The following is a 12985-nucleotide window of genomic DNA, read 5'->3' on the forward strand; positions in this document are numbered from 1 at the left end:
TTGGAGACATAGTGGTACAGTGATAAATTTTGTGAATCACTGTACTGATTTCTCTACACTGGATGTCTTATAGAACCACATCTGGTTTATTTGGAGCTTTTTTTTGTTGTTTTTCTTCTACCAGCCCCCCAAAAAATTAAAACCAAAAGTATTTTCAGAGTTTCAATGGGATAATATTTTTTAAATAATTATAGCCATATGTTCATGACTTCAGTATTCCAGCAGGGACTGACATTAAAGCTGTTGTCCTCTATTTACCTCAACAATTTTGAACTAGTTAAAAGGCTTAATAAGTCTGTTTTTCAGAGGTGTTGAACATCTTTATTTCCCACTGACTTTAACTGGAATTATGGGAACTCAGCACCTCTGCAAATCAGGGTCTACAACTTCAGGATACCAACCTGCTTTTTATGGAAGAAAATTTAGAGCTAACAGCTGGATCTTTCAAACATTGGCCAAAAAAGAAAATATATTTTGTAAATATTCGTGAAACAACACATTTATTCCAAAGTCAGGCAAAACTGCTTAATGTTGATGGATAAACATGCTTCCCTGAAAATCTGGTTTGGAGATATTTCATTTTTGTTATGGTTGGTTATTTCCTCTAAAAAGCATTTAACCAAGACTGGAAAAGGTTTGTTTATAAAAATTGGGAACAAAACTGAAGGATTTTTTTTTCTTCACAGAGAAGTCTTCGTCTTAGTATTTAGACAAGTATTAGAGGGGTAGCCATGTTAGTCTGGATCTGTAAAAGTGGCAAAGAGTCCTGTGGCACCTTATAAACTAACAGACGTATTGGAGCATAAACTTTCAAGGGTGAATACCCACTTTGTCGGATGCATGTAGAGGAAATTTCCAGAGGCAGGTATAAATATGCAAGCAAGAATCAGGCTAGGGATAACGAGGTTAGTTCAGTCAGGGAGGATGAGGCCCTCTTCTAGCAGTTGAGGTGTGAACACCAAGGGAGGAGAAACTGCTTTTGTAGTTGGCTAGCCATTCCCAGACTTTGTTTAATCCTGTGCTGATGGTGTCAAATTTGCAAATGAACTGAAGCTCAGCAGTTTCTTTTGAAGTCTGGTCCTAAAATTTTTTTTGAAGTCTTTAAATCTGCTATTGTGTGTCCAGGGAGGTTGAAGTGTTCTCCTACAGGTTTTTGTATATTGCCATTCCTAATATCTGATTTGTGTCTATTTATCCTTTTACATAGGGACTGTCCAGTTTGGCCGATGTTCATAGCAGAGGGGCATTGCTGGCACATGATGGCGTATATTACACTGCTGGATGTGCAGGTGAATGAATCGGTGATGGTGTGGCTGATCTGGTTAGGTCCTGTGATGGTGTCGCTGGTGTAGATATGTGGGCAGAGTTGGCATTGAGGTTTGTAGCATGGATTAGTTAGAGTTACTATGGTACGGTGTGTAGTTGCTGGTGAGAATATGCTTCAGGTTGGCGGGTTGTCTGTGGGCGAGGACTGGCCTGCCTCCCAAGGCCTGTGAAAGTGACGGATCATTGTCCAGGATGGGTTGTAGATCACTGATGATGCATTGGAGAGGTTTTAGCTGAGGACTGTATGTGATGGCCAGTGGAGTTCTGTTGGTTTCTTTCTTGGGCTTGTCTCGCAGCAGGAGGCTTCTGGGTACACGTCTGGCTCTGTCGATCTGTTTCCTTATTTCCTCATGCGGGTATCGTAGTTCTGAGTATGCTTGGTGAAGATCTTGTAGGTGTTGGGCTTTGTCTGAGGGGTTGGAGCAAATGCCTCCGCGCTTGGCTGTAGACAATGGATGGTGGGGTGTGTCCGGGATGGAAACTGGAGGCATGAAGGTAGGCATAGCGGTCAGTGGGTTTTCGGTATAGGGTGGTGTTAACGTGACCATCACTTATGTGCACCGTGGTGTCTAGGAAGTGGACCTCCCGTGTGTATTGGTCCAGGCTGAGGTTGATGGTGGGGTGGAAGCTGTTGAAATCGTGGTGGAATTCTTCCAGGGTTTCCTTCCCATGGGTCCAGATGATGAAGATGTCATCAATGTAGCATAGGTAGAGAAGGGCCATGAGTGGACGAGAGCTGAGGAAGCATTGTTCCAGGTCAGCCATAAAAATGTTGGCATATTGTGGGGCCATGCGGGTGCCCATAGCGATGCCACTGTTCTGGAGGTATATATTGTCACCAAATTTGAAATAATTGTGCATGAGGATAAAGTCAAGGTTCATTCACCTGCACGTCCACTAATGTAATATACGCCATCATGTGCCAGCAATGCCCCTTTGCTATGTACATTGGCCAAACATGCATCTGACAAAGTGGGTATTCACCCATGAAAGCTTATGCTCCAATACGTCTGTTAATCGATAAGGTGCCACAGGACTCTTTGCCAGCGTTTAGACAGTTTATCTCAATTGATGGCAATCATCATTGGAAGGATATATCATTCGCTAGTTATAGTTTTCCTGTTAATGGTGGGATAAAGCTATGTACAATCCATTCAGAGTCTCATTGTCTAAGGGAAACCTCAACAGAGGAAATGGGCATCAGAGTTGTTTGGATTTAATTCACTCATTGGTTTCTTATCAAACAAAACATGAAAAGTGGTACATTTAGTGATGGGTCAAGCTTGGAATTCAGTTCTGATAAACAAGCAAAGGTCTAGATATGCATGTGATTCTGGAAAGCGACCATTTTGTCTGATATTAATGTAAGTGTCTCTTCTTCCATCCCCAAAGGCTTGGCAGTAGCAACTCTTTGTTCTCTGTGTACTGCATTCATTTACCTGGGATGTTTCCTAGGATTTGCCCCATTGCTATTGTAAAGCAGTTTGGGGGCTTTGGGGGGGATGGGAGAGTGAGCGGGATGTGGAATTTTGGTAGACCCCTTTTTATTTTATTTTATTTTATTTTATTGTTCCTGTTGGTTGAATATTTTCCTAGCCTAAATACTGTGCAGCGTTGCTAGTACAGAACAACTGCTACATTCCAGATGTAGCTGAGTTTGTGTGAGGTGTGAGAGCATATCCAGGACACTATAAGAGGGATGTGCCACCATAAGAAGGATGAGTCTGGCAGTGAAAGTCAGGTAGGAGTTGGCTAATGCGGGTACAGGATCTCTCTGTTCTGTCTATAGACAGGCTGAATGTTCTTTAAATTAACTTTTCTGTCTTGCAAGAAAGCACACTATAAGTCTTAATACCTGTCTTCAGGTTAGGTATTGCTGTGACTGGCAGTAGTTCTGATAGTCTGGCTAATTCTACAGCTGCTCTCAGCAGGTCTTTTCCTTTTCTTTCTTCATCATCCCTGCTATATCAATTACCAGCTCCTTGCCCCTCTGTTGCCACCCTCTCTTCACTGTTCCTTATTCTTCTTTCTTCTCTGTCAGACCAGCCCTTTCTTTCTACTCCCAGGCCATTCTCAATCTTCTTCTCTCTCTACTGCATTCCCTTTTCCTACTCTCAAGCTTTATTTCTACACTTTGGTCTATCATCTCTGCTCCTAAGTCCCTTTTCTCTCTCTCTTTTCCAGGACACTCCTTTTTCAATACCTTTTTAAAATAATTGTTTTAAAATTGCTCATGTAGAAAATAATGAAGAAATATTGTCTTCAACCTGATACTGTGTTCAACTCTAAAACACCAAGCAAGTGTCCTGCTTGCTGAGTTCACACTGCACTGAGAATCGTGGTCCATAAGTGCAGTGTAAAATGATGTGAATTCTCAGTTTTTCCTACAGCCTCACAGTGGGTTGCTACTCCATGCTGGTCTTTTTATTGGAAACAATGGTTGGGATACTCCTATAATGAAGGCACATAAATGGCTGGACTTTGTCCCAGTGATGTTTCACACTGGGCTCTGTTAAGGCAGGTTCATCTATTTTAGGAAGTGTGGGCTGAGACAACCCAAGGTTTAAAAACACTGAAATTACTCTACAACACTGGGTATGCAAATAAAAATGAAAGTTTAGTAATCAATTAACAACATTCCAGTTTCAGTGCAATTAGTGCCACTCAATATATAGTTAAAAGGAGTACTTGTTGCACCTTAGAGACTAACCAATTTATTTGAGCATAAGCTTTTGTGAGCTATAGCTCACTTCATCGAATGCATCCGATGAAGTGAGCTGTAGCTCATGAAAGCTTAAGCTCAAATAAATTTGTTAGTCTCTAAGGTGCCACAAGTACTCCTTTTCTTTTTGCGGATACAGACTAACACGACTGCTACTCTGAAACCTGTCCTATTGAGTGTTTTCCCCAACCAGCTAAACTACACATGGCAACTGTGTCTGTTGCGGATGGCTTTTCTACATTACTCACAAAACAATTATTTGGTGCTTAATTCATTGGCTCACTCATTGACAGATTATCTCCTCTATGTGTCCTCAACTGCCACCCTTTCTCACCATGATCTTATAACTTTTGTTGAACTGAGGTTCAAATTCCTCCAACTGCTGGTGACTTTGCAGTGTTTTGAGTAACTTTAAAGAATGTTAAAAATGACTGTGGTACAAAGAAGGACCCACATCTCGGCTGGAGGTTTAGGGCTTGTCTACACTGCCTTGCAGTTCAGATTATGGGGAGTGAAGAGCAGTGTGCACCAAAGTGCTGCACTGTAACTGCCCTGTGTAGATACTGAGGGCATGAACTAAACAGCTCCTCATTTGTGTTAACATAGTCCTCTTCAAACAGGATTACATTAATGCTAACAAGGAACCTTTTCATTCACACCTAATGCATCCACATGGGGGAGTTATAGCACAGCCCTTTGGTGCACTCTGCTATTCACACCCCTGTAGTCCAAGCTGTGAGGCAGTGTAGACACAACTTTAGACACACATGCATAATTGTGTGTTATCAGGAAGCAGCACTTCCCTAGTGTCGAACAGTAGATTCTTGTTTGTAGATTCATTAGTTAATGTTAGTAGTTTACAGACCTTTGAAGATGGAAAGTGCATGAAGTGCTGAGGGTGAATATTACTTTGAAAATAATCTTCAGGCCATTCTGACTCCTTTACATTGTTTAGGAGTTGGCTGCCAGTCATATGGGACTAACAGCATGATCAACCCAGAATTCATACTTGCTCCTATGGCATGAAGATCTCAGTTGCTCACACATAGTACTAGTTGCTGGATTTAAAGGTCACATTGTACTGAGATTTGCCCCACCCTCTTTTGTAACTTTTATTTGATTCATAAATTGCTGGTAGTATAAACTAAATATCCTTCATAGCTTGTTTATTTCGTTCTGAGCTGTCATACTCATTTGTAAACAGGCCATTTTTTTCCCCACCCCTTAGATTCACAAATACATAAAAACTCTCTTTACTAGGTAAGCTATTTTTGTTTATTGTTCTTGCTGATTCTAGGGCTGGTGTTGAATCCCTGGGGGTCTTTAAGTGACAAAGCCTTGTAATTTGTGAAGATAAAATTAGAAGGTTTAACTGAAATGGATTTAATAGAAGAAACCTAATCAGGGTTTACATCTGTCAGACATATGAATTCAGAATAGTTCAGTACAAGTACTAACCCTTTTGATATGTTGTAGAAGTCTCTTCTGCTTTTGTGTTACTGCACCATCTGCAGAGCCTCCTGCATTCTGTGGCTAATGTAGTAAACTCTGGCACTTCTGATTCAAGTAACGTTTATATGTCATTATTTCATTTAAACCACTGTGATAATCCTGTAGAGAAAAATGTGCTCTCAGACCAGTATCTTAGACATCTATAATTTACAGATGCATTGCTTAATCTCTTGAAAGGACAATTGGCCTTGTGACAGCGTGTTATCTTTTTAGAGGCTAGCAACAGGGCTGAGGTGTGTAGTTACCTCAAGAGGCTAGTTTTCTCTTTGGTTCTTTTATGCCGGAAATCTGCCTTTGTTTTTGTATTCAAAGATATTACATGTGTACCATTTGAACTACATTGTAAATGCAACAGTTGCCCACAAGGTAGAACCTGTTACTGAAGAATTATACGTTATTGATCTTTTTCAAATTAAAAAAAAGATTCATGGGAGACAAAAAAAGACTAAAAGAAAAGTGAAACATTTTCATACACATGCTCCAGGAAATACTATTAACAGAAATTTATTTCTAGTACACACCGAGGTTATCTAAGCTATTGTGACATGTGGTATTACATTTTTGTCATGCCCAAAGCATGATAGATGCTTTACAAACAAGTATAAATACGAAGTCCCTGTCTCAAGAGCTTGCAGTGTAAAGCCTGTGCTTAACTTAGTCTGTGAGTAGTCCCGTTGACTTCAGAGGGACTATTCATGTTTCCAGTTAAGCATCCACCTAACTACCTGGGTGAAGTGAGGCCTTAGACTGCAAACTCTGTGGGGCTGGGACTTTGTATTTATACTTGTTTGTTAAATACCCAAATAGACAGCATGTGAAAAACAACAACTACACCCAAGTGTCTAGGATTGGGGACTTCAGTTGTGTTTTTCTGCTTTGGGTTGGTTTCTGGCTTTTGTTCTCTTCGGAAGAAGAGGATTGAGGATCATAGGCCTGAGGAATATGTGAATTTTGAAAGGGGATGAAAAGTGCCTTTCAAGTCTAATTCTCAAAAGAAGCTGTACCTGCATTTTCCATACGATTTAACTGTGTACACAAATCTGAGTGCTTGTACTTCCAGCTACCTGCTTACAGGTGCAAATCAAGTCGTTAAGAGTGCAAGTACTCAGATTCTACCTATGCTAGGCTTTCTTACACCACGTGTCACCACAGTGTGGAAGCTCACATTATGTTTTTTGGATACCAATTGTTTCTCCAAAAGGAAGGGTCAAGCCTCCATCCATCTGAAAATGTATTGCTTACTAGGATTAGCAGTCATGCTGCATTCTGCATGATTATAAAGCAAGCTTTTATATCAGACATCATCTTACATAATATTAGTATTTTTAGTAATTATCTGCAGGGTGGTTGTGTGACAGACTGTTTCATGGGGATTTTGGAAAGCCTGAATACCTGGTTTGATACATGTCCCCCTTGGGCATTTATTGTGACATACTCAGAAATAATAAGATTATGGCTAACCAACCTGCACTGTTCACCTCTACTAATGACAGAATGCTGCCGGGTTCATTTCCAGTGCCATCATTTCTTTCTATGTATCCATTTGCTTTTTTTTTTCTTTTTTTTTTTTTTGACAGACAGGAGCCAGATTTTAAAAAAAAAAAAAAAAAAAAAAAAACAAATGAAAGCTTCAGGCATCAGCAGGAATTCATTTCAAACACATTCCATGATTGCTTTGATTTGGCAGGTGCTTCTCTTGGACAAAACATTCTGGGGGAATATATCCTTCACTGCTGGCAGATCTACCCAAACCAAGCCCAGATTAGTTTCATCTTGGCAGGGTTTCCTAGCCTGTACCTTTGGAAGTCTGGCAGGTATCAGAGCATCCACAGCAGATATCTTATCTTGCCAGGATCTGCCTACTATCCAATCAGAATGGCTTTGTGGTAAAAATATATAAGTGTACCAACTTAGAAAGCTATCACTGCATCCAAGATAAAAACAGAGATCCTCCACCAGGAGTGGTTCAATGATAGCAGAAGTCAGCCTCAAATAAATAACAAGTTGAGTTAATTGGCAATGGCACCTTAAGCCTTATGGAGAGTTAGGTAGAAGTATTATTGTCTGCAAGCAAGATTCTGACTATTCATGCCTAAAAGAGCTTGTTCAAAGAGGAGAACAGAGAGGCTGTCCAGTGCAGTCGCTTCACAAAGAACCTTGCCAGGGCAGGGCAGGATTTCACATGACATCCCAGCCCAACCCTTTTTAGGGCTGTCTTCACTGCTCCTTCAAGCAGGTTGCTTGCTGGTTGCTTTGACAGCTTTTGCTTGCTGTTGGTGGCAGCACATGTACTTGTCCTAACAAAGCTCACGTACTCAGGCCAAACTGTGCTCTTCAAGCACAGTAGCTAGGTGTATCTCCAAGTGCACTCTAGCACATCTTGTAGGAATTCATATTTATTGCTGTTAATGTGTTTATTTCAGTGTATAATAAATATATAAGTAAAAACTTTTTGCATCTGAAAGAAGTGGCCATGACCTTCTGACCAGAAGAAGCTGGGGAAAATACTTTCTTTTTGTCACAGCTGCTATATGATTTCCTAACAACATTTGGGGATGCAACAATACTCTTAAAGTCCAAAGCAGAATGGCTGATAAAAACATGTCCCTCACACCAACCATATGGCTGTGCCCCATTTGCATGGTGCAGAATTGGCAACACAAGGCTGCCTAAGCATAGGTTTGTGGTTCTCTGTATTATTTTCTCCTCCCATCAGCTCAACTGACAAAATTGACCAAGAGAATCCATTAATCCAATGTCTGAATCTGCTCATTTCTCTTCTGTCCTAATCGTACTGAAGTGAAAGAGTTTGCAGTGATTTAAATGGAAGCTTGATCAGGCCTCTGACAAAAAATTAACCTTGAATCCAAGGCCTATGGAAATGGTCATCATTATAATGTAAGACCAGTAGTATAGTCTATCCTTCTAATTTGCAAATGTTCTGGTCTGCTTTGCAGCCATACACTTAATATCTGGAATATTGAAGATGACTAGAATAAATAATACAACAGTGAATAGGAAACTAACAATCAACTGATTTTTCTTTTTACATTTCCCTTCTGTTGCTTTGGGCTTGTGTGTTCAAAGCCTGTCTAAACAGTACACTTATAACTTTGCAGAGAATCTTCTGCTTTGAGAAACATACCTGATTTCAGTTTACGGAGTGATTTCACATGCAGCTGCCTTTTTAGTAACACTTTTCTTAGCTCCTTTAACATTTTTCATTTTTTTAATATTAAAAACGTTCTAATCCAATACTTTTGAGCAAAGGCTGCAGTATTAAGATGTGAAGTAGCTTCCAGCTAACAAATAAATTAAGTGATTAAACCATTTTTGTTTGCACATTTTGAGAACAAATGGCATTCCGACAGTATGTTTCTATAAGCCATCTAGCTTGGGAAACATCTTCTGGGGGTAAATATCTGAAATATAGTCTAAAATGAATTTGAGTATCAGCTTTAGAAGTTCTGCCTAAATGCGTTAATGAGATGGCTGAGAGCTCATTCAGCATTTTCATAGTCCTTTATTGGTGAAAGTCTCTGATGGTTTCTCAAATGAATCTCCCACTCTAGAGCTGTTAAATTAAAATTGCGTCATGGGGGAAATGTGCTCTGTGTGTGTGTGTGTGTGTATGTGTGTGTGTAGTATAGCAAGCAACTGGTAAACCCATTGGTTTCTCACAGGATGCAGCTTGCAAAACAATAAGATATATGAAAATATCTCCTCCCTGTTTTCCTCCCTGATAGATGTCCGTAGAAGAACGATTTATGAATACCACAGGGTGGAGCTACAAATGTCAAAGATTACCAATCTGTCAGCTGTTGAGATGATACCTCTACCTAGTAAGTAAAATTTAATATGGACAGGTCCAAAATAGTTGGAAAATGCAGCATTGCAAAATATTTTCCTAGAATCTGAGGGTTTGAAAACTTTATATAGCTGACTCAAGTAAGTTAACAGATCAGAGTTTTATCATAACTGCCAGAAGATCTTGAATGACAACTGCACTAAATGATTTTCCAATGAGTGTCTATATATCCATTGTTTGCTTCATGAAGAAAGGGAGTAAATTACAAGATTGTGAGTCAAACACAAAAACTTATGTGTCCAGTGCAGCCCAACTTAAATGAACACACAAACAAGTTTTGCAATTCATCCACCTTCTTTGCTCAAGGTAAACCTACATTGTTTAGAAATCTTAGCATTTAAATGGCCAGCTGTACCACTATGATACACTGAAAGTAGCTATCACCCTTTTTTCCTAATCCAGTTACAGTTCTTACACACTTTCCTGCCAGTCTTCTTATCAGCATATGTCTAAATGTTAGCTATACCGAGAAATGTAAGAATGAGAAGGAAAGAGATTTAAAGAAATAACTTAATACTTAACAGTAAAATGAAAAATTAACAACCTGAGTGAAAGGAGGTTTTTGGAAATGGGATTAAATTTACAAATGGAAAACAAATTAAATCCTGAAGATCAAAATTACCTTCTCTGCATATATCTGTACAGTACATGCGAACAGGCTATCTTTTATATGTCATGCTGCACATCTGAGAGCCCAGTGATCGCTTAAATATATTTTTGGAGAGGATTTATTCTTGCTTTGTACATGTAGTAAGAATTGTCTATAAGATTAATAGGTGTATTAATATTTATTTATTTTTCCATCTCCCAGCCTGTCTCCAGTTTAACAGCTGTGGTTCCTGTGTCACTGCCCAGATTGGCTTCAACTGCAGCTGGTGTAATAAACTCCAAAGGTAAAGAGCCTTGTTTCTTTGGCCTTTGATATACGGCCGTGCTCAAAATGTATTCAAAAAAAGTTTGACCTTAAATGATTCAGAATATAGGACTTGTTCTTTTGGGAATTTATTTGCTGAGGAAAGACAAGGGGGATGCTTTTGGCATTGTAATTTACAGTATCATCCTAAAGTAATATTGTTCATCACTATGAACCTCAGCAGCTCCCATTATCAGCAACACATCACTACCCCATTTAACTTTAATAAAGAAAGCTAGGAAAGAAGGGCCCAAGGGCTGACAGAGCAAGCATATGTTTCTCAGAGTTCCTACCATTATTTCCATACTCTTATCTGAAGTTCTAATTATCTTTGGTTTAAAGTAGCTGATAGAAACCATAATTAAATTCATATTTGCTCCTTGTATGTCATCAGAAAGAAATGTCACTGCATGCAGAGACCAAGGGGCGAGTATGTAAATGTAGCTATAAAAACCTGCTGGTCCCCCAAACAGGGATGAGACTGACACAACTAGGAGTTTAAAAAAGAAAAAAAGTCTTTGAGCCTCTCATCATGTTTAGTGAACATTTTGGGTCTCATCATCCCCTCACTGCTACATTCACTCTGACAGTCATGTCAGCTGCAGGAACCATTTGGAAGCTTTATGGAATAGCTGAAGTGTAAAGAGCATAACGACAACTCTGTGATCATGGCTTTTCAAAAAGTTCTTCATTTGCTGACCTTGGTATCTAGAATTAAACAGCCATTCAGTTATGTAAAATACAATATAGTTATGGATGTGAATTATTTGTGTTTTGCTTTTCAACCTCAGAGATTAAGGACACAAGTCTTATTTATAAAGTGTATGAATAATGAAAGGAGAAAAGGCTATTAGCATTTTAAAAGTGTGCAGTTATTTAATAGGATGCTGAAAGACAGGCAAATAGTTGATGAAGGCGGTATGGAATTAAGAATTTGTGGTAGTTTATATTTATATTTTCCTAAGCCGCTTCACTTGAAGTAGGTTTGTATCAAAGCTTGCTACAAATCAGTTTTGTCCACTTGTTTTGCCAGACAGCCTTGATAAGGTATTTTATCTACATCAGATTGTATCATGCAGCATGACAAATGTTGTACAGAATAAAAATATACACCTAGTAGCAGGCTATTCCAAGGAAAGGCTAAGTGAGCAGGCCTTGTAAGTGTGCCCCAGTTGCTTGGTGTGAAGTTTAGTCTTAGGATTTGTTCCTGCTTACACTGAAGCATGAACATGCATTGACTTAGTTAGGAGCAAGAACTGATGCTTTGGGATCATGTTGCAGTCCTCCTTGCTCAGGTGAAACACCCACTGGAGTGAGTGGAGCTTTGTTTGTGGAAACAGCAAAAATTGGTCCGTTTATGAAAGTAAAAAAATAAAACCTCCCAGCCATTGTTGTGAAGTTTCTGAAGCATTATGCTGAGCTACCAGAGCATTAGAAGTGCTGCAAAAAAGGCTTAATAAATCAATTCAGCCACTCATCAGTGGCAAGTATGGGGGGCGTGAGACTTCGATTTCTATAGAATATAAGTTTTCATTAAAGAGATTCTTGTCCTTCTGGTTGTAGATCACCTTCTATCAAGTATGTAACCTAGTACTATATGGTTTTCTGCAAACAGACAACTCCAGTGCTGTTACAGTGCTCATGGCTTTGACAAGAGGTGGTAGAGTAAAACGAATAACATGGCACATTTGTCGCTGCTATTTCTGGGTGGGAGTGAAGCTGTCAGTCATTTCATGCTACTTGGGCTTGGGAAATCTCTGACTAGCAGCAGAGGCAGGATCTGAAGTTATTCATGAGAAGGATAAAAAAAAGGAGACTAAGGTTATGTCTACATACAGAAATTGCACTAGCTTAAATACAATTCATTTAAAAGCTGGTTCTATCATTTAGCTTGTGTTTGTAAAATTACTGATAAAAAGCCATATTCAAACCAATAGAGGAATGTCCACCCAGGAATTTGCACCTGTTTAACTAAATTTGTTTTTAAACTGATTTTTGTTAAACTGATGAAACTTTATGTATGGATCAGGTCTAAGAGAGGGGAAGACTAACAGAGACCTCTTTGCTCTCTCCAATTCTGCCTGCTGCCAGGAGGCTCGGGGAAGAATAGAGCAGTGGAGACACCTCCCTTAACAGTAGCTAGGAGGCTCTGAGAGAGGAAAAGAGACAAAAAAGCGCCTTTCCATTAGCAACAAAGGAGGTGGGGCTTCAAATTTATCAGACAGCTACTAGCTAGAGCAGGGATGGGCAAACGTTTTGCCCCGAGGGCCACATCTGTGTGGGGAAATTGCATGCAGGGCCATGAATGTAGGGCTGGGGCAGGGGGTTGGGGTCTGGGAGGGAGTGCGGAGTGTGTGGGGGGGTGCAGTGTGCAGGAAGGGGCTCAGGGCAAGGGGTTGGGGCACAGGACAGGTGTGGGGGTGTACGAGGGGGCTCAGGGCAGGGGGTTGGAGTGCAGGAGGGGTGCAGGGTGCGGCAGGGGGTTGGGGTGCAGGAGGGTGCAGGCTGCAGCAGGGGTCTTAGGGCAGGGGGTTGGGGTGCAGGAGGGGGCGTGGAGTGCAGGAGGGGGCTCATGGCAGGGGGTTGGGGTGCAGGAGGGGTGTGGCAGAGGCTCAAGGCAGGGGGTTAGGAGGCTCAGGGAAGA

At 40.3% G+C, this 12985-nt stretch overlaps 1 protein-coding gene across 1 annotated transcript in view; it reads left to right on the forward strand.

The window, feature by feature from the left end:
• PLXDC2 (plexin domain containing 2) overlaps positions 1-12985 on the forward strand; it is a 408784-nt gene that overhangs the window by 319251 nt on the left and 76548 nt on the right. The window contains exons 8-9 of the mRNA XM_077809446.1: positions 9307-9402; positions 10240-10321. Coding sequence (XP_077665572.1) covers positions 9307-9402; positions 10240-10321 — 178 coding nt within the window. The remainder of the gene's footprint in view (positions 1-9306; positions 9403-10239; positions 10322-12985) is intronic.

The sequence above is a fragment of the Eretmochelys imbricata genome, chromosome 2 (genome assembly GCF_965152235.1).
Source record: "Eretmochelys imbricata isolate rEreImb1 chromosome 2, rEreImb1.hap1, whole genome shotgun sequence".
Taxonomy (NCBI): Eukaryota; Metazoa; Chordata; order Testudines; family Cheloniidae; genus Eretmochelys; species Eretmochelys imbricata.